General features: G+C 36.8%; 1 protein-coding gene across 2 annotated transcripts in view; it reads right to left on the bottom strand.

The window, feature by feature from the left end:
• Window positions 1-23444, bottom strand: part of EFL1 (elongation factor like GTPase 1) — a 64815-nt gene that overhangs the window by 31056 nt on the left and 10315 nt on the right. For both annotated transcript variants that reach the window (XM_017742681.1, XM_008640065.2), the window contains exons 12-14: window positions 15802-15953; window positions 14917-15095; window positions 14120-14255 (exon numbers count right to left, since the gene is read on the bottom strand). In XM_017742681.1, coding sequence (XP_017598170.1) covers window positions 14120-14255; window positions 14917-15095; window positions 15802-15953 — 467 coding nt within the window. The remainder of the gene's footprint in view (window positions 1-14119; window positions 14256-14916; window positions 15096-15801; window positions 15954-23444) is intronic.

The following is a 23444-nucleotide window of genomic DNA, read 5'->3' as shown; positions in this document are numbered from 1 at the left end:
CCTGTAATCACACAGGCTCCCCTCAACAACTTTTAAACACGTTGTCAACTTCCACGAAGTTCACCAGCAAGAGAGAGGGGAGGGTTCAGGTGTAATTAAGTTTCCACAAGTTATGTAAAATCAATGGCTAAGTACTGAAGGGAGACCAAAATTGGTGAGCTCACCGAAGAAAGGGCAGGCAAAACACGATCATTATATGTCCTGGCTGGAAGCAGCTGCCTGGCGACCAGCACACGCATCCCGGCCGGCCAACTGGGACACAACTGCGGGAGAGGGGAGGCGCAGCAGAGAGGGGAGCTGAGGATTTTAAGGACATCAGTCCACAGGAATCCAGGCTTTGTTAGTAACACTGCTCAGAGGACTTTCTTTTGAACATCACGAAACAATTAGTCTTTTGTGCAAAAGCTCCGAAAAATACAACCATCAGGATTCTAGACATTTTATATCCCATTTTGAGAGCTTCTCAATCATGTGTGCTTTCCACTACCTAGTCCTCATCAGCTCCAGCAGGCTAAAGAGTGGGAAATGGGTCTAAATATCTCTGTGTAAGCGCAATAACTGATGGAACAAGAACTGCCAGTGGGTGGCATTCTCATTTACAGTAACTGGTTCACAGCCGTGCAACTCACACCGGTTGGTGACCCAATACTTCAACATTGCATAAAGCATGATTTGTACAAATCTTAACATATGACACTTGGAAAACATCAAGTCTTTGGGTGAGTATTTGTTGCTCAATATTATGTTTCACAAATCCAATTAGTCACTGAAACAGATCTGTGTCAAAGCTGGCACTCCACTGAAGCTTAAAATGTCAGTAACAGATAGACTGACATTATGCCCCATACATTAACTTAACTGTAAAACTTACACATTCAGAGCGGAGTTTTTCTATCTTCCCACCAGTACATTGTCTTGGCACAGTCTGCCTACATTCAAGACAATAATAATGCACTTAAACCAACATCGAGTGTCTTAGAAAAACTTCCTGACTTCAAATTTATTGGGATAACAGAAATTACCTCTATTCTATCCAGAAAAACTTTGGCTCACATCACAGCTGCGGTTCTTACACTCACTGCAGTTTTCCTGCTGCAAACTCTGTTTTCACACAGACAGGACCAGAAGCAAAGATTGCAACACAAAATTCTCAGTACCAAATTAGGTGAATTATCTATCAAAACATGCACGCTCAAAGGAAGGTAACCAAATGTAAAACCCCACAAAATCATTATCTACAGTCCATAACAGTCATGACAGAGGAGCAGCCTTGGAAAATGGAGCTTTTCATTTTTAAAAACCACTCTTGAATTTTGCCCCTATACATAACAGACCTCACTGGAGGGAATTAGGTAGTAGGGAGCAAGAAAGTTTAGAAACTTCTTTTAGTCTTAATTAGATGCAAAAAGGTATCTAAATTTGGTTCCAGGCCTTAATGACAAAATTTCAAAATACAATCAAGTAAGGTGAGCAGGTGTTCTGCATCCTAAGACAAACTCAACATTAACAGCCCCTCGAACATTATTTCTTGCCTATCTATGACTGGAATTAATTCTTTATAAATAGCATTCTTACCCATTCAGATTCTCAAACATGTAAAACTAGAAGTACTATCTAGGCTTGTTATTTTCAAATCATACCGTTTTGACAATGAAATTACAATAATTTTTACTAGCTAAATACAAAAGGAGTTGAAACTCACACTGCTTGGTTTGCGAATTGCAGAATACTTCTAGTAAATATCAGCTTTTCCAATTATTTACAAAATAAAAAAGCACTACAAACAATCTGAACTTTGAGCCTAAACTATCCAGTGCTGCCCCTTTAACACTGTTGTTTAGCAGTGCTCCACAGTTTGACATCAGTTGATACTCCTAAATATAGCTCTGCCTTAAGTCCCCCCCACAGTTCATAGCCCAGACAAAGCCAGCTCCATGACTCACAGCCTGACACAGGCCAAACAACCCTCACAACACTTCTGAAATTTAATCTGAGACATGAAACATCAAAATTTCGAGAAAATATTTAGAAAATTAGTCACTAAAACACAGCCTTTATTAACAGTCTCTTGACTTTTTAACCTTCCCGTTTGCTGCACAGGATTGTGATTCCCTGTGAATCACGTTCTTTCAGTGGGGTTATGTGCAAAAATGATTCCAAACTGGTCTTCCCCACTCAGACTCCCATGCCCTCCGTGCAATCCCTCACTGCTTTTTCTGAACTCCTTGAAGAAGCTTTGGTAACAACAGACAATGGAAGGAATAAATGAAGGCTTTTGTGGCTAGTTCAAATGTAGAAGTAGAGGCATTTCACAGCCACAGATGGTATTCACTGGAAGGATGCTGTGTATTACACGCACCTGGTCTACTACACAATAAGAGGAACACTTCTCCACAGGCAGGTGTGAAAGCAGGTATTCTGCTCCTCTCCTGGAAAACATTCAAGTAAATTGCCCTCACAGATTAGTGGTTTTGCATAAACAGTGCCAGTTAAAAGAAGAGCTTCAGCGTTTACTTAGGCTGTGGTTAACTAAAATATTCTCATGTACTCTTACTTTATTGACATGGGATAACTAAGGTAATACAAATTAAAAGTAGAGGTAGAATAACAGAAATACAGAGAGAAAGGTCGAATAGAAAGGGAAAACAAGAGGTTAACACTAAGATTTGGGCTGGGGAGCTTAGGGGGAAAAGAGTCGATTTCAGAGCCACCTTAACGCTCCAAAGACAGCTGAGGGAGGTCCAGCCTAATTTCTGCAGTCCGGCTATTACTCTGAGCAGAAAGCAATTAGTGTAGCTATGAAAGTTAAAGAAACATCCACAGAGAAGCTCTTTTTCATATAAAGCAGTAGCTGCTCTCAGGACAAAGAAAGTGTCAAAAAAAAAGAAGCCGAACAAGATGTTTTCATGGTAGTGCCTTTGCTTAACACTACACTGCCTCTGAAACCTACAAATTTCCAAGTTGAGCTAATAAGTAAGAACCATGCTGATTGCAGATTTTTGGCTCTCAGACTACTCTGTGAGATTAATTTAATTTAGAGTCAAAACATTTGTAGATTTTCTGCATGAAGAAATGCACATTAAAAACCATAATCCGAAGTTTTCACTACGCTGACAGTGCTGTGAATCTGTATGAGATCTTCACCCGAAGTGGAAATAGCAGCACTTTTTGTATTGTATGAAAAACAGTGTCCTCTGGCTTCACATTAAATGGGAGTAAGCAAACAGTTCAAGGATAAAACAAGTTAACTGGTTCCTATAGCCAGTTCCTGTAAAGAAACATGGACAATTACATGACAATTCTCTAACTACCCTAATTTTTCAAGGAATCATCCTCATAACTCAGATGCTCTGAATATTGAGATATTTGATATTCAACTAAAATACAATCCTTATCAGACAGTTGTATATATTCATGCTATAATAAACAAACTGAGTGAAAACCAGAAGACCACTAAATTTGTTCTTTAGAACTGTTTTGTTCACAGGATACTTGTTTAAAGATGGGAAAAACCCTTATTCAATCAAAGCCACATAAAGGTGCTTCCATTTTGCAGAACCTTAGAGAAAAGTTTGTACAGAAAGAGAGAAGATTAGATATTCAGGACAATTGTAAATTTTTTATTGCTAAAAAACACATATAAAGAGAACAACTTCCTGAGGTACTAAAGCAGAAAAAGGAAAGATTTAAAAGAAAATACTCAGAAGAGAAGAACTCTGCAAAAGTAGTAACAAACTAGATTTAACCAACAAAGCCTACACTGCCTAGAAAAACCACGTTTATCCATCACTTATTCACTGCCTCCATCAGGGCACAGAGAGGATGACATTTTGAGACAACTAAATTAATTTCTAGATCCAAGTTTCTCCTCCCCTGCCCCCAGTGTTATACACAGTATATTTCAGCACTGATAAACATCAGGAATGAAAATCTTTTCTATCATTAATGTGATTATTTGTGTTATTTAGGTTGTGTTGGGAAAAGCACGGTGTCCTGCCTGAGACTGCAAAAGGATAAAGAAGCAGAACTGTATTTGAGGCCTGGCAAGAGAGAAGCTGTGTTAGGACAGAACTGCACACACATACTATACACAATACATCTCTATGATACAGAAAACAGTGATTATCCACATGGATAACTTTATGATTTAATGTCATTTTTACACTCTTCAGTGTCTTTGCAATTGCACACTTGAGTAAAAGTCCAGCCTAAGTGACACCTGAGGCAGCATTCCAGTTACATTTTTATTTAGTTACCTGCCCTCAAGTATACTGTAACTTGATACTCTGACAAATGCCTACATTTCACACCTTTTTGTAGACGAAGTGACTACCTTTGCAATGAAGCTGCAACTTAATTCATCAGATAGAAGTTGAACTTTATCTGAGAAAAACAGCTAAAGGAAAAGCCAGATGATTAAAAATACACACACCTTTTCAAAGATGTCAGTATTTGATTCATGTATACCATCACAGTAGCAAGAGAGATGCATTTTCCATAAATAACATCCATAAAAAACCCAATATCCTTTTAGAATACAACTTCTTTTCTGCATTGGTAACTGGACACATTCCTAAACAGATTTGATTTATGGTGTCTTTTTCATGTCTGAATTACTATACATGAATTTACATGCAGAAAGGCGTATGTTTTCAAACTCATTTGTACTTAAAGCAATTATTTTGCACCTATTTCTGAAATGACACTGAACATTCTCAGTTTGAATTTTAAAACACTCATGGTCACATTAAATAAAGGAAATGTTCCTTTACAACAGGTTTCTGAAAGTTTGAGCTCTACAGCAACAACTTCTGCAAAGGCAATTCTCTAGCATGTTTAATTCAGAAGGAAGAAAAGCCTAATGCCATTTTGTACAGGGGGATAAAAGGTTCATTTATATAGTCTAAATACAGAGCCTTGTTAAATCAGATAATTTACACCTCTGATGAAAACTGAACCTCAAACACTAACTCCTCAAACAAGGCCTGTTTGCTGAATCTCTTGGACATTTACTCCAATGCCCTGATGTCCCAAGTTCATCCCTGGACTGTTGTTTCCCACTTCCTCAATACAGCATTTCATAGCTGCACTAACAGGCAGGATTTTCTTAGAAATGGAATGCTCATAACTTTGAGTACAAAACTGAAGTCACTGTGGTTCCTCTGTTATAGATCCTCATTTAGTAATGGACACTAAAGTCTCTAGAGATTTTTCACCCACCAAGGCAAGTTAGATGGTTTCCCTTAGAACCACATCAGAGGAAAAGAGGGAGCAAACAGCTACACTACAGACACCTACTAAAAAATGCTGACATTCTAGTTTTAAAGAGGATACTGGCTTTAAAAAAATACAACACACCAAAAACAAAACAAACATGCTCCAAGTAATTTTATAAGCAGACTGAGGGAGGGCATAGCATTCAGGCTCTTCAAATGAAAACATGAGGTCATTTCCCCAAATCATCACTGAGGCATCTCAGTATGCTGTAAAAAAATCCCAAATGCAACATTATAGATGTGAGCTCAGCAAATAACCTCAAAACTTCACCTTAAGGTTTCTATTACCATTTTACGCTGATGATAGTAACTACTTTAACTTCTTCTATTCATACAGTATTGGAAAAGAGGTTCATTAGCCAAGTAATAAATATGGCTATTTCTGTAGATAACTTCTCCCTTTATTTATACATGCACTTTCATATAGGGAGAGACTAAAAATAGTACATTGATGCTGCCTTAAAGACAGTAAGTGTGAAACACTGGGGGAAATCCCCGTCTTTTCATTTTAAAGAGACTTGCAAAATTACACCCATCCAACCACTCACAGAAGATTTGGAGATTTTGGAGATAAGCCAGGTAGTATCTGAGACCTAAACCCACAGTTAGCTACTGAAAGGCTGAGTAACACCTGCCCAGGGGCAATGACTACAGAAGTCAATTGTCCACTCTGACACAAGAGGAGCCAGGCCCCTCTAACACTGGCCCTGAATTCTGAACAATGGATAGCAGTGTGGTAACAAGCATTGGACAAATGTGAAGTCTCATGGCCAAGAATCACTTCTTTTTGCAATAAACACTGGGGTGATAAACAGCCAACTGCCTGCACCTCAGACCCTCTGCCCACTCTATTTCTAGATGTTTATATTAAGTAGCTGCAGAGCATGTGCCTTCTGCTGTGCTCTGAGCTCCTTCAAGCAGCAGTGGTATGAAATTGTCTCGATTCTTGTTAGTCCCACTGCTGCCCACAGGCACACAAGTAGCAACAACCAACACCGACAAGTCTGGGCAGTTTTCCTTCTGGTATTATTTGGGAAACCTCAAGCATCAGCAAGTAGCTGTCTGCAGACAAACCCCACAGAATCAGGAGCTTACCTCGCATTTAGGAGATTATATAGAAATCTAATTTCCATTCACACAAAAGCTCAGATTTTACAGATTATAGAAACTAAGAGCTGCTATAAAGCTGACATAGAATGTTTCATTGCAGTCTCTCCTTTCCTCAAAAACTTAATCATTTGCATTTTTTCACACTATAATCCAGCAGGGGTCCAGAGCAAATTTACAAGCATTTTTGGGTAGATGAATGTATTATGACTTTAGCTTACATAGCCTTATACAGTTCAATTTTTTAAATATTATTAAAGAACCCCTTGTATTTCAGTGGCAAGACAAAACAAATTTTTAAAATCTCATCATCTCATCATGAAAATTAGAGCAGAGAACATTCCAGAAGCACTAGAGAATTTAGAAGTGTTTTTCTTCAAAAAGAATTACTACACTTATGATTTCCTTTTATAGTCTTAATAAGCTACAGTCAGAAAAACAGAAAAAATACAGCTACTCAAAAAGCAATTTATTAAAAAAAAAAAAAAAAAACAACCAAAAACCAACCAAAAACATCCACAAAAAAACCTCAAAACAAAAAAGGCTTTATAAGGAAACTCTTAACCATTCAAAGTATCCTTCCAAAAAAAACAAATTTAGCTGAGTTAATAAAGACACATGTCAGTGCTATAACTCTGACCTAAGACATGGCATGCTTTTTTCCTCTCTAGTGATATCTTGATATTGATTTGAAAACAAGGTAATGAATCACTTATTTCTTTTGCAATAAAGTTTGTCAATTCAAAGCCCCCGAAATAAATCACATTAAATGGTGAGGCAAACAGGGCAAAGGAAACTCAGCAGATGATCAGCAAAATAAACTTCTAATTTCATTTGGTGCTAGCTCATCAGCTGTGCACCATGTCATGTTATGTTGCTCTCTAAGCAATACTAATTTCTCAACCTGCCTTGTTAGAAGCACACACAGCAAAGAGCAGGAACTGCAAAGGGACTAAATCCACTATGGTTAAAATAGAGTTAAAGAAAATGGTTTCAGTTTCCAGCCCTGAAAGAGGCCAAACAACAGATTAACTATTATGTCTTTAGCTCAAAGAAACAACTTGAACATATTCAATTTTTTCAACAATTTAACTACTAATAAAACACTACCTGGGTAGGAAAATAATATAAGTACTATGGTGTCAGGTAAATGCAGCAGTCCACAGAGATTAAATGTCATTCAACAACAAAATCCATTCAATTATATACCTTTTCCTCAACAGTGCTGGATTACTAAAAACTGGTTTAAAAGGCAAGGTTATTTTATAGGCATTATAAGATGGCAGTTAGAGATAAAAAGTGTAAGCATTCCAAAACTGAAGACAAAGGTTTGAGTTTTCTTTGTTTCATTCAGTACTTTGGGCTAATTTCAGTAACATTCTGGAGGAAGACTGCCCTCCTGTGTTCACCAACCACAGCAGGCTGGGATGAGACAGCCCATGCAGCTGGAATCACTTCAAGCTGGCGATTTTATTTATTTTATTCTTTTTTTTCAAATAATCGCATTACTGATTCAGAGAGAGAAATTAGCCCACCAAATGTTTGCACAGAAATACAAGGCTGGTGAACAGCAGGCCTGTTCCTAGTGCTCTCGCAGAAGGTGGTAATGCCTGCTAGTTGGCATCAGGCCTAGAAAGCCATTCTGGGCCTTTAAAATGGCACTGCTGCTCGCAGCTGCTCTTTGCTCTTAACAGAGGCTGCTTATTAAAAGCTCCTAAATTGTTCAATGAAGTCCTTAAGGAATAAAATGCTTGTTAGACACCTTGTAATGAGGTTAGCTGTACTGCTTCACACCAGCTCTACATGCTACTGCAGCTCTGCGGCACCTGTCTTCAGAAAGGTACCAAAAAATACAGAGGTATGAATCCATCATCACCCACATTTCCTATGCCACATTGTTCCCATGTCAAGAATCCTGTAAGTGCTTTATAAATAATTAAAGCATGAAAGAACACTGTATGGGAAAACGAGCATTTTAGAAATGGAAACACCAAGGTACACAACAGTGTGTCAAATGTAGGAAGTCTGACAGTGAGCTGGCAACAGGAGGGACTTCTAGATTCCTGCTTTTAACAATGTAACTTGGTAAGTTAAAAAACCAAATGCTCCTAATTTGGTGGAACACTTGATATTCACATAGCAAACTGCATTTGGAAACATTCAGGAAATCATCCAGCCTCCTACGAGCCCTGCACTAAAGCACTACAAATCTAGTGTCAAGGGAAAAGCTTTTCTTTTAACAGTATTCAACAAGACACAAAAAGCACCTCAATAGTTGTATAGGCAGCTCTAGGATCTAGGTTTGTACACTAGCAAACACAAGTCCACTGTTATGGTACTTGTGGATAAAAAGCAGCACACAGATCAATGACTTAAGACGCATGCCATTCTGAACTCGTGTGTGGGCATGCACAACATGCCTTGAGATAAATTTTATTCCAATTAACAAAAATGTATCACTGAATGATCCTTCAATTATTCATTCAGGAAAAATATGAGACTGAGCCAATTTTTAAAAAATCCCACATGATTACTCACTTACACAACTACCTAAACCAGTGCTTTCAAAAATGTGTGTTGGTTTTTACATCAGCACTTGCTTACATTACTTAGAAATGGTAATCAATATCCAGTATGGGAATTCTAAGCCCTTCAACTGTGCATGATATGATCACAAAATCCACTACCTTTTTCCCTTATTTTTTAAATACTTTCTTACACTACCTCCAACAACCCTTTTTTTGCAGAGAACAAAAAAGCATTTTGTCTCCAATTAGAGGGCAGCAACAAGAAAAATTATTAAAAAGTGAGGGAGAAAAAAATGAAGCTATTATTCTGTGCATCTGGAGGGCATGCACTTGTTAAATCTTTACTTATGAGCCCAGATTACTTTTTCCTCACATATTGCCTCATGATTTTTCCTTTGTCACTTTGGGGATCACTCCGTTCTTTTTACAGTCTTCAACCACAAGAATTTCACAACAACTGCTACAAAGTGATGCTTCTCCTGTAATTGTACGTTTTCTTTGACTGGTTCAAATAAACAAACAAACAAATAAATAAATAAATAAATGTATTTACATACATAAGGGGAGAGAGATTCTTGCATAGGAACAAGCAAATCAACCATCCCCCTTTTCCTTTTGCATTCCCCATAATACAGACCTATTAATAGTTCAAAACACTTACTGGTGTGAGACAGTTTTAATTTAGACTAAATACTCTTAACTTAGAAACATAATTGAAATAATTTAGAACTTGCATATAATAATCTCTTTTGTGGGGCTTTCAACACTGTTTCAATTTAAGTTCTTGTTTTGCCTCCTGGTAAACAAGCAACATTTTTTTCTTTCATGGAAAGACCTAAAAAATACTGCTTCCCCACAACTCTCATTAAAAAAAAAAAAAAAAAAAAAAAAGAATTGTTTGTGGTAATGTTAATTTTTCTATTTGTGTACCTGCATTATCAGTCTCTACAGCTTGTTAAACAATATCTAACACTACTCAGCAAACAAAAGAACTTACCTACAACATCCAAACTAAACCAATTAATATATTCCAACTGGACCACTTCTAATTTTCCCTTTTAGAAGAGAAACCAAGCACTAGTAAGAAGAGCTATGATAATCAAATTAGAGACCAGTGGATTTCACACTACAGCCAGGGTTCACCTCCTGTCAAATCCAACACCTCTGGAGATGTTTGCAGGGCAGCAGGAACCTCCAGTGCCACTGATACTCCCAAGGGGAGGGTCCCAGCAAGAACCTAAGCTTCTGTAACTCTCACTGAAGAAGCTGAAACCTCTGGATAGCCAGATGATTGCCTACATCAAGCTCCTTTTTCTGTTGTATTTTTGCTGTAGGAAAGAAGGACAAGCCTTTAAGGAGCATGGGACAGTTAGAGTAGCTTGCTATTTGCATAGATGATACTATGGAAACAAAGGCCAGTGTTAATTATAGTGTCACTGAGAATGTACATCAGTCCAGCAGTCTTTGGAATATAATATTTAAGTATCATTTCTCTCCTAAAAGTTCCAGAAGGACAGTACTGTCCAAACAGCACATATTGTGTCCGAGGTCTACGATACAGGACTTTTCTTTCCAATGGGTATTCAGGCAGCTTCCAAAAGGGAAGCACAAAATGTGCCTGAGATGTCTTGGAATCAAAAATCAATTTATTTTGACATAAGGATTTGGGTGGCACACATAATTGTCACACTTAATGTCTGCAAGTACAGAGTACATCTATATTTGGAATTTAAGCATGGTTCTGGCCTACCTAGCTAGAATTCACAAAGCAGAACACTGTTTCTGTTAAGATAATAAGGCCTCAGCCCAAGTGAAGCTGGTACAGAAGCTGATATGGCCCTGAAGTCAGGACAGAATGACCCAGAGACAGCCAGCACTACCATCTGCATGGACCTGATTGACCACTGGCAAGACCAGGATCTCACTCCCAGAACTGTCAGAGCTGATGCCCACAGGGAGGTTCAAATTCAGCAGCTGCACACCTTGGAATGGCATCTGACGTGACAGAGGACAAATAAGCCATTCCTGAAACAGTGCACAAGACACACGATTTATTTTTGGACCAGTACTCCAACATTTTTCCAAATTAAACCTGCAGATACCTCATGGCCCATTCCACTGACTATCATGTTCTTCATTCAGCAGCCTCAACTCAATACAAGAGCCATCTGGAACCCGAGGGCACATGCCTAATCTGGTATAACCTTATCTGCTGCTCCAGTAACTAAATTCTCCTCCTGCAAGGTCTCTGTTCATTCAAAGGAGTACAAAGAACAGCCTTGCAGTGCCAGTTAACAAGTAAAATATCCTGTCTGCTGGCACAGGACATCTCACAGAGGTGCTGGTGGGGAAAAAGGTGACAAATAAAAAGGTGAAAAATAAGAGAGTACTCTCTTCTCAGAGGGCACTTTGTTCATACACTCCTTTTTAGTTCTCAGATAAATCAACAGTTCTGCTAAATTACAGATTCTACAAACTGGGTGTTTTTGTCTAAGACAAGGATTTTATTCTTTCCATAGACTATTCTGACAAATAATTTTTAGAAGAAGATTTATTACAAAGACTTTATTACCCTTGGTCCCCAAGAACTTTTTGTTTTCAATCATATTTCACCTCCTACTCAAGGCCTACAAAAATGCACAGTAGTCACAAGTTTGCAAAGAAAAATTCTGAATAACAAACAGCTCTATGGAAGGGTTCTATTTTGTATTTGCCATATTACTTGAAAATGACATACTGCTTAAAGCTTTTTGACAAATACTTTTGGCTGAACAGTCAAGCTGCAAACTTCCAACACAAATTAACCAACACAAAATATTTTGTATCTCCTAACTTCCAGGAACTCAAAATAATACCAGAAAATAACTGCCCAAAGCTTTCCAGAATGGCCACACATATTAGACAAGGACATAGTATCTCTTTCCAGCTCGATGTTGTGGAATTCTGTTTGTCACAGCTCTGCAGTTCAAACACGCTACGCTTCACTGCCCTTTCTATTCAGGATATTTTGCAATCTCAGATTTTCATCAATTAAAAGGAGAGTAGTATTTTAAGGTAATATTAATTGAACAGAAGGAACAAGGGATTAAATCTTTCCGTCTTTGGTAAAACAACCTCTGTATCAAGCCTGGTCTTTGTCATTAAACCTTTGCATAAGCCAGTATAAAGGATAAAAAGGCCGCTTACTAGTAACAAGCAGATCCTTCCTTTCAAGAAACAATGTATAAATATTAGCAAAAAAACCCCAAACCCTGATGAAAAAATCTGAAAAAAATCTATATCACGAGTCTAAAGTGGAAATAGGCAGTCATGATTAACTGTGTATTCCTTATGGCAATAACTTAATTATAGAGTGAAACCACAGAGCTTTCAGAAAAGCTTCCTTAATTTACTATATAATCCACAAGCAATTTCCTTATATGGCTGGAGAGAAATCACTGCTGTGTGCTCTAAAGCTGGAAGACAAATGGCCTTACAAACAGAAATCACTGTTACTAACTGGAATAATAAAAGTCTTGCATCACCATTGTTACACATTCCTTTCATATAAATGCATTGCATTTTCTTCTGAGTGTGGTAAACCATCATCAAATCATTAAATTGTTTATTGAATTTATGTAAATCAACAGTGCAGCCTTACAGGGAAATGGGAGAAACAAAGGAAAGGCATTTAGGATTTTTAGTCTAAAAAAAAAATCATTAAAATTACATTAGATGTAAAAATCCAAATACAGACTTGAGCTTCTATGTTTAACATAAAAATTAAACCTTGCTTTGGGTCATCACTTTACCGTGAGGTGATGACAAAGGATGAAATACCAAACACAGTCTGGCTAACTGTCAATTCTGATCTTAAAATTCCAATGAATTCTTCTAAATATGACCATTTAGAACTCATATTACTGAAGTAAACTGCTTTTCGTTATGGAAAAGTTAGATGCCACTGAAGATCAGCCTTCAGCACCTGACTACCAACAGCTTCTGGTAGAATCTGATGGTTACAAAAAGGTTTCTTAAAATTTGGTCCAACTCTTAACACTAAAAACATAACAAAATCCTCACAATACATTTTTTCTCTGCAGGAAGCAGCTCCAGGAGTATTTACTAAGTATGAAGACCACATCCTTTCATTTTTACTGCAGAGTGTTTTGGGATGGGTTTCTTTATTTTTCCCCAAACTCTTAATCATTTTTTGAGGTACACAGACCATATACTTCATCTATTTTCAGATACTCACTCATATACACACTCAGGCACACTCACTCACCATTTTCATACTGCAAATGGTCAATTACAATCAGACTACAGTAAGGTATAATTCAGAATTTTAAAACATTAAGCTTCCAAATGAAATAAATTCACCAGCTGCTTATGTTCTGAATGCTAGGCCCATGATAAAGGAGACAAAGCACAGTTAACTGCCTAAATTAAAAAATTTCAACCCTTACAGGGTACACCTATTTTTCATTAACTATATATATACACCATAAATTTCTAAAAATCAGGCAGTACACATGAAAATATTATTGTATTTTGCTGTAGTTCAAGCATTTTCATTAACACAATGAAAAAAAAGAACCAAGTCATTTTTAGAGTTTACACTTTCTAAATTCTTAACATTACTTTTGTTATGAAAAAAAAGAGACAAATAAAGGACAAAACCAGTGAAGAATGCTACTTATTCTAGAGCAAAGCAGCTCAGAATCTGGCACAAAAGAACATAACTCAATGATTAGGTTGACTTTTACAACTTCGTCCATGGAGAAAGTGACAAAATTGCCACAGCCATAAAAAAAGTAATTTTTAGCACCAGAGTTCAAACAGACCCATAAATAAAACTACACTCATCCACATCACTAGAAATGTCACATTAAAGAACTTCCACTGTTGGGAAAATATTATAAATAATCCTTGCAATTTATGAAATATGAGAATTTACTACTGCCTTTGGCAATTCCTGGCAGCAATGCTTCCCTGGCAATAATCCAACCTGAAGATAACAGGCTAATGTAATCCCCAGTTTTCTCCTCTTCAAAGTGCACACAAATCCCAACTTAATTGGACTGCCTTCCTTTTTTGCACATACAACATACGTAAAAATATTCACGGATTTAAGTTTTCTTATTTATTAATCACATCACACCAATTTCAGTGTATTTTAGATGACATAAGGATTCAGGTTGTAGGAAATTAAATCCTAGTTCTTACCCAGAACATTTCCTGCAGGTACTTCCTCAAGATCTTCAAGCTCTCTTCCCATAAGTAAGTAGAGGTTCTCCAATGTACAGCATGTCATATGAGGGACTGCTGGCAGATCATCTGTGGCAGAGCACTGGGATGACAGCTACACAAAGCACAAAACCGGCATCTGGGTATTTATCACTTAGCTCGGATAAAAACCTCTTCCACAAAACCTCCTTGCATTCCAAAGCTAAAAAATACAACCTAGAGCATTTCCATCTCAAACCTTAGATGGTAAAAACCAACGTACACTCTCAAAAATCCAGGCTTGAGGCAAATAAGTGAATGTTACCAAGAAGATAAAAAAAGATAATGCCTTCTTTGGCAAATTTTAGGTGTGTACTACTTCTACCTCACCTTTCATTATCACCAAAAAAACAAATGTTTTGAAGTAAATTCAAAAGTAATGAACTACTTTGATCAGAATCTCAAAACATTTAACTCCAGTTTTCCCAACGCTATTGTGCACCTTCTGTTCCCTAAAAGAATTGCTTTTTCCTTCACATCTTTTTTAAAAACAAAATATACACATACTGGATTTATGGTTAGCTAATACAACACTGTACTTTATTTTGGAAATGTTAAGGTTTATAATGAGTTTGCAATCAGCTATTAGCACAATTACTTAAATTACTTTGATACTTTCTGGAATTTTGCACTTGAACTTTTTTTCTCTCTTTTGAGTGAGACACGTGTAAGAAGTTAAGTCATCAGTGTCTCAAAAGAATCCCAAGTTATTGCAACAGTTCACAGTCACCTCTTACCTTGTGCAGAGACTCAGCAGGATCATATTTTGGTCCTAAAACAAAGATTCTTTGCCCTCTTTTCACCACGCCGCTGAACACTCTGGCAAAAGCAATGAAATAGTCCTTGTTGTCTGCTTCCTGTTTCACAGCCTTTGAGGTCATGCTGTCTCCTTGACCAGTGAGCTGTTGCTCTTCACCTAACCAGTCAGAAAAATACATTAAGCATAAAACCACTTTCCTCATCTGAAGGGAAAAAAGTCAGCTATATATTATATTGCCACATGTGGCGAATCACAGAATAGTTCCAGTTAAAACAGACTTTTAAGATCCTGAAGTCCAACCCAGCACTGCCAAGTCCACCACAAACCCATGTTCCTCAGTGTCACATGTTTTGAGTATCCCCAGGGATAGTGACTCAATGACTTCCCTGGGCACACTCTTCCAATGCTTTACACTTTTGGTCAAGAAATTTTTCCTCTAAACCTTCCCTGGCACAATCTGAGGACATTTCCTCTTGTCCTACCACTAAAGACCAACCCCCACAACTGCTACCCAGTCCTGCTGCTCATAACACTGCTTTTGTACCAATTTATTGGCTGTTTGGCGTTGAAAGTTACACAGTTTTTAGCAGAGCATCTACTTCAAGCATCATATCCCTTCAAATAAAGTACTGAGATCAAGCACATTCTCAGGCTAAGGAACATGAATCCATGCCACTATTTCACCATTTATGAACTATCAGCTTTCTTACAAACCCCTCCTCACTCTTTGTTCAGTTCCACACATTGAACTTTGGACTGGCACGTGGATGATGCACGATGTGGATTTACACAGCCCCTTGGCAACACCAAGACACTACTATCAAACATCCTCCTAAAAAACAGGTATCAAGGTACCACACACCTTTCGTATCACCAGTGTTCCCAGTTACTTCAGATGAATTTTCACTTGGGGGCTTTTCTGACAGCTCCTTCCCTTGACTCGCTGCCAATTTTTCTGCATGCCTTCGTTTCGCAAGTTCGCGCCGATGAGCGATTTCTTCTTGAGTTAATGGCCTACATTGTATTTTAAAACATCAGTATTTGGCAATGTCATTTATCTTAAAATAAATAACAGTAATTAGAATACTCTATTTGATATAAGTAAAAACTCATGCAGAATGCCTTTTGTCCCCCAACACTGTAATTTGAAGTCAGCTAAAATTTACAAAGTCTTCCTCTACCATATTTAGGCTTTCATTTTTCTTCCAAATACATAGAGATCAAATACTGTCATTTTTAATTACTCGTGGTATCTTTATTATTTCAAGGTAATCTTTATAGCAAGTGCTCAAATGCAGGGAAAAGTCTTTGCCTGTTAAAGCTACCTTTCATAAAGTGAATAAGCCCATTAAGGCAGAAGACTTAAAACAGACAACAACAACAAAAAACAATTTTAATACTCTGATGCATCTATCCACTCACTGGTACACCCTGCCTTAAAGCAAAGTGCTTCAAAGTATGATTTAAAGCAATAAATAATAAAAGATAAAGAATATTATCAACATGCTTACGTAAGGCAGTATAAAGAGACTCGTTTGTCAATGCAAGCATTTTAAACAGCAAAGTGATGTTCATTACACACATATGAAATCTAACAGCACTGCCCAAAACTGTCCATTTGATTTTTAAATCTGGCCCTAAGTAAGTTATTTGATGTTATCCTCTAATTTAATGATTACAAAGATAGAAAATAAATTCAGATACTAGTCATCTTCTCTTTTCAGTTGTTACTCTTATTTCTATTAATGTCCCATATAAACGAGGGGAACCTAATCATTACAGATACTTTCAAGAATAATCTATTCTGTTTACTAATTTCAGTATCAACAAATTCTCAAGTAATGTGCCGTTATGTGCCTGCATTAAAAAATAATCTTTAGTGCTGTAACTTAAAAGCAGAAGAAATAACTAAGTTATGTAGACGTAATTTTTTTAATGGAACCAGAATGCTTTCAATGTTGGAGTTTTTTGTTTGTCTTTTGGTTCTTTCTGCATTGGGAGCAATGAACATATATATTGCTTTAATTCTACCTCAAGAGAAGGAACAGAAGTCTTTCTATCCTAAAACATGCATTTCTACAACACAACAGGACAAACTAATCACCAAGTCTTAGACCTTGACTTCAGCTGAAGAAGGTGAACATAACCCCACAGCAAAACCTCACCTACATGACTTGTCCTGCATTTGCTCACAGGATAGAGACAAAAACAACAGTCCTTAGTGTTCAGATGGTTTAGGATTTTTTCAATCAACTCCATGAAACACACAGCATTAAAACAAAAAGTGCCCCATTAGTCGTTTTAGCTTGTTTAGTAGCCTTGGACAAGTCACTTCCCCTCTTCAGCCTCCACGCTTACACAGGTCAAGATTTCCTGAATAGCAACAGTAATGAATGATAAGAGGAAGACAACCACAGGAAGCACTACAGCAGTAGAGTAATTTTTGTTTACAGAACAGCCATATAAATATGATCTCTACTAAAAAAAAGGACAGCAAGATTGACTCACTTTGCCACATCAACTATTACACACTTCAAAATATGGAAAAACCCTTTTAATCACAGGTCAAAGGTTTTATGTGCAGTCAGTAGTTACTGAACACCTACTCTGCTCTTAACTGGATTAATTAGGGGCAGGAAGCCTTGAACAGATTACATGGCTGAGAACAACTCATGCCAGTAAGATTTTTATTTATATCATAATCAGAATGATTTCCTTCAAGAAAATCACCTTGCACCTTCTGCAAGAGACTTAAATTAAGAAATGAGACACTTCATGAATCAAAATTCTTTAAAGAACATGAAGAAATCACTTGGAACAGTTATCATGCTTATCTTGAACCCAAATGTTCAATTTGAAAGAGTAAGAAAACTATACATAAGTTAAAAATCTCTCTCAAAGTTACCTAAGAGAGGCCCCAGGATAAAATGTCAGAATTTGAAGCACAGACTTTTAGAACTCAGAATCTGGGACAGACACATTGCATGTTAGAGAAAAGGAGAATGCAAGACAAAATCACCACTTCAAACTTCTTAGTAACTTCATTTTTTTTTAAAAAAAAGGAAAAAAGTGTCTCTTAAAACATGACAGAATTAAGAAAATGGATCTCTGAAATTTCAAATACTGTGGTATTTCTGTTTGGCTTCTTTATTTTACTGCTAAAGAGAGCGAGGCTTAACAATACAAAATGCAAAGCAGATGGTGGAGAAGAAAACTTTTTTATAATTTTTTTTTTTTTCCTGAAGGCAGCTGTTCAAAGTTATTTAAAGGTTTGGAATGTTAGAAAAATTTCTAGAGGAGATAGATTGATAGGGAAAGTACAGATCAGACAGCCAAGGGTGTGATAAACATAGTCTATATATGATGGCATAGTATACATATAGGGACTGTGTATGCATTCCAACACATCTGATTGTCCAAAAATACTTTTCATTTTTGTAAATAATCCTGAGAGTGAAAGAACAAAGTTTCTTTGCTTTTTTCCACTTTACACAGTATTTTCCCAAGTATCAGTATATTTAGGTGTCAAATAGCCCTAACCACAAATATTAAAGGTACCTTAAGATTTTGAATGCACTGGTCTAAGTTGCAATATATATAAACACACTTAATAATATTCTCATTTTGCTAAAAAAAGCAGATTGAGTGTAGGTGGGACTTTAACTAGCAGGTACAACCTAGACTTCCATCCTGGTTTCTGTCACCATCAATTTCTATAAAATTAGCCACTCCCAGTAGTATCATCAGAAACTACAAAAAGATAATGTTGTCAAACAAATCCTTTTATAGAGTTGTAACACAATCAAGCAGAACACAGAACAAGATTAATGCACATAAGGCACTGGATCTGAAACAAAACCAGTTTCAAATTATACCCCGATTTATTCAATTTCTCCAGTTGGCAAAACCAATCAGAAGCAAAATCAATTTTGAACAAAAGCTGCCCACACCAAAAGAATGGTTGCTTCTTCTTTTTCCCCCCTTCCCCTTTTTCACTCCATTAGAAAGGATCAACTGCCTCATAATATTGGCAGGAAAAAAAAATGGCAACATGCAGTCACACAACAACCAGCAAATAAAAACTCTGTATCAGAAAGAGATTCCCTGCCTCCAGAGAAATGCTACAGCATCCACACACGGGAACCTGGCACAAGTAAGGGAGCTGGCATAAAAGGGCGACCACATCATTACCAACTCATCTTAAACTCAAACATGTCATAAACAAATGCTCTGGAAATAATAATGTTGGAAAGAGTATAATATCCATACTATTGGCATTTAATAGATTGCTGATTAAAGGCATTAGATTTCAGGTTATGTAAGCAAGCTCCTGCTGACTACTTCTATGATTCCCACATTCCCCCAGGATAACACATTTAGTTCAAAATGAATGACAACTAGACTTCCTCATGCAATCAATCCTCTGAACATGATAGCTTTTCTGCTCTTTCAGATTATCAAACACAGACTTCAATCCAATGCAGTTCAAAAACTCAGAGTGAATGATCAGAACAAAACCCCCAAAGACAAATTTGCCTTTGATTATTGAACTGTTATGTTTATGTTTTTAACCTCCAGACCATTTTAAAAACGAAACACCACAGTCAAAACACCAACTGATTTCCAAAAGACTAATAGCACTGCCAACAAGTGTCTGTGATGCATCTCTCATGCCACGAACAATGGTTTTCAAGTTCTGAGAATGCTTTCTCCCCATACAGCTTTTACCAGTTTAAACTGCATGAGCTCATGGACACATGTTTGACTTCACAAGATGAGGAGGAAGTAATTTCTGATAACATCTTTAAATCCATGTAATTTATAGAGAATCCTATTTGTGACTACTCTTCAGAATTAAGCTCTAGTGAAATCATTGGCTGCTGCTCTGCTCACCTGGTACTCAGAGTTCTGTTAACAACATCCCTAAGGACAGCTGGGTCAAGTGCAGTTTGTTTGCTACATTTCAGCACAGTGTATGTCCAGTGGCTTTCCTAATCCTTTAGAAGCTCATTAATTTCTGGATTAAACTACTTGATGTCAATGGAACAGTTTCCATTCACAAACTAATGTACATCTACTAAGATCACTTACTATCGGTTCTACTGCAATGAGACTGCTACGCAATTCACAGTAGAAATAAATGTGTAAACACAAAAGGAGCAACTGAAAATTATCCAAATCAGAACTTACATGAAATTTCACACAACAGTCTTACCCTTTCAACAGGGAATACTCAACAACTGCTTGTATTACATTATATGGCAGTTATCTTTCGTCCTGACACATGTAATGAAATAAGGTATCAATCCCAAGCTGTCACACTCTGCCTGGAAAAACACTCCAGACTGATAGAGCGGCCTCTGATTTATCTCACATGCTAAATGTGCAAAAAAGAAAAGAGAAACTCGAAGCAAAACTCTTCCACAATGTTACAAGGTTTACTCACTTAAGCTCACCATTACACAAACTACAGCATACCCAGAGATTCAAAATTCAACCATTACTGTGTATCTCTTTCTTGGATCAGTTGCCAAGGTCTCAGCCAGATTTAAATGTATACTGTTACTGAAATCTATTCCATTATAACCATAATAAGGGTTTTAGTTTTTGAAAAGCATTTATTAGACTTTTAATTATGCAACTGGTTGCCAAATTCAGATGCTAACCTGTAAATCTGACAGCCTATTCAGATGATACATGCCCTATTCATTTCTACTGCACCAACTACAATTTAGAACAAACTACTAAAGAAAACAAAAGATGATGGGTTCAGATCACACTGAAGTCGCTGCAAGTTGTATTGCCTTAAACATATAAATTAATTTACTTGCAAGACAGTAATTTCTTACAGAGCTTGGAGCTTTATACAGGTTCTCATTTTGATCAATTCATTTCCGCTGAAGATTTGGCAAAAATCACAAGACTTTCTTTTTCCAATACACTTTTTGTAAAGCATTAGAAAGAAAACAAATGAAGCACGCTACAATCTGTTTGTTTAAGACATGCTCACAAGCTGTAGCACAAAACAAAGAAACAACTATCATCGTAATTTCATGCAGAATTGTATGGGGAAGTGTCTGTTTCAGGGTGACACCTTAAAAAAAAAAAAAAAGTCCTGATTTTAAGCTGACTGAGGAGAAAGAAGAATCTTTCACATTATCTGGAGGAAAATAGTAGAGGTATTATAGGTTTTATATCCCCCAGGGCAGTAATGGAATATAATTTTAGTGCACTAGCTTATCTGTTCAATAGACTTCTCTTTATTACCACTGGAAAGTAGAAATGGAATTTCTTCAGTGCACTTTATTTATTTACATTATTCAGGATTATAAGATGGACTTGAGGTAACATAAAAGGTTTGCTTCCTATGCTCACGTGGCATTACATCACTGTGAGATTTACACAAAAAGCTTTACTTAGTAGATGATTTCATCATAAACATATGATATTCAGTTTATATTTTCCTAACATTTTACATTAAATACCCCTAGCAAATAGCTGGAAGTAATTGCAATTAACTACTAAACATTTCTCTTTTATACTGGGTTATATACAGACAGCATTCTGAACCTCAGGAAAAGCAAACTGGTACATTTATATACCCTGTAACCTAAATGACAAGTTTGGCTTTTATTTATATACCTACACTCGAGCATTCTGTCTTAGACAAGGGCTCAATGTCACACACCAGCAGAAATGAGAGAAAGAAACAGCATATGCTGAATGAACATCTAATATTGCACACAGCAACACTTTAGAATAAATAACCACCAGCATCATCAAATAACCATTACATAAAGCAAGTGGAGGAAGGGCTCTAATCTGTTTGTCTCCTCTGCCTAACCAACAATTTACACTTTTGCCTGACTTGGTGGGAATTAGCAAATAATTTCAGAAGCTCAGACAGAAGAAACTGGAAGACAAAACATTTGCACAATTCTCATTTCTTTACAAAACCTGGTAAAAATGAATGACATACTGGTACCGTACAAAAAGGCAATTGTCAAATCTTTCAGAGGAAAGATAAATATAAGATGACAACCTGCTTTAACTTGACAATGAACCATTTTCCCGTGTATTCTGCTACTTAAACAGTAAAAGCAAAATCATACCAGTTTTAGCATAGAATCTATTCATTTTAAAGTGACCTTCAAGGAGATATTAGTTGCCAACAGCAGTCTCAAAGGAGGTCGTTTTAATTAAAAATCCATCCTTTGTTATCATTTACTGTACACCCTGGACTTAGAAGAGCTTTCTGCTTTTCCCAACTTATGCTTAATAAGTATTACAAGCAGATGGCAGAAATAAGGCAAACTATAAAAAACTACGAAGTCAGTTTGAATCTTCTAACAAAGTTACAAAAAGGTAACCTTACCCAATACCACCTCACAAAAGGAAAAAAGAGACACTAGCATGGATCTACACTTTTTTCCCCCTGGAAGTAGAAGACAAGTCTTGCAAAAAAATATCTGGAGAAAACTCTTCGATTTTTTTACCATGCTTTAACATGCTCAAAATCAGTCCTTCCACTCCCAAGGATGGGATCCCACTCTCAAGGGATGCAAATAACCTTGGATCAGTCCAGCAGTCAAACATCAAGATACATGAGAGCACAGTTATGGCTCCTCAAAATTAACATGTAAGTGAAACATACAACATGGATTAATGTTCTTTAATAGGAAAACATGAAACAATTGGTAATAGACATAGTGTAGATATTCTTTGTTTCTCCCCATGTTCAAACATTCTTAAGGAGCACCCTCATGGAATGCCTGTTTAAATATCGGATCTCACATGCTCCTCTCAACCATCACTCAGTTCTGTTAAGCACAATCTTCACTGTGTAACTGTAAATAGCACACAATGACCAATACAATTAAAAATATGCTCAAGAACTACAGATACACAATGCTGTGTTTTTAAAACACTTGGATTTTGTTTCATGGAGATTGCTTTCCTTCATTAGAACTAACCTCCTTTTCCAATTTCTTCAAGAACTGCTTACCTGTGGAATCTTAACAAAGCAAGTATTGAGAAATACACATTTAGCTCTATTGCTGTTTTTCAAATAGTGGAAGCCAACTGTCACCTCAAAACAAAAACTTTAATATTATCTAATCAGCAAAATCTGACAGTACTAATAATGACAGATTACCTCAAAGAAAAACATAAATGTGATTTCATTTTAATATTAGCTAATTAGTAACTAATTGAGTAATTTAATACGAAAGCCAGCAAGAAATATTTTTCACACAAACTACAGAGCAAGACACTACAATTTTCAATGGACTGAATAAACAGAGAGAAAGAAACTAAAATCTTGAAAATTTCTCTGTCTGGCATATGTAAAAACCACCTTTGCCCCATGTCACATCCTCATCACCTCAAAGACTCTCGATTCTCCCAACAAATAAAAAACCAGGTCACTATCAGTAATAGAACAGCCAAAAAGTGATGGCCTCAGTGTAGGTGTCTCTGATAACTGGAGCCCATCCCCTGGAAAGG

The sequence above is a fragment of the Corvus brachyrhynchos genome, unplaced genomic scaffold, assembly GCF_000691975.1.
Source record: "Corvus brachyrhynchos isolate BGI_N302 unplaced genomic scaffold, ASM69197v1 scaffold97, whole genome shotgun sequence".
NCBI lineage: Eukaryota > Metazoa > Chordata > Aves > Passeriformes > Corvidae > Corvus > Corvus brachyrhynchos.
The sequence above is the reverse complement of the archived record's forward strand: the minus strand, read 5'-3'. Positions and strand labels throughout refer to the sequence as shown.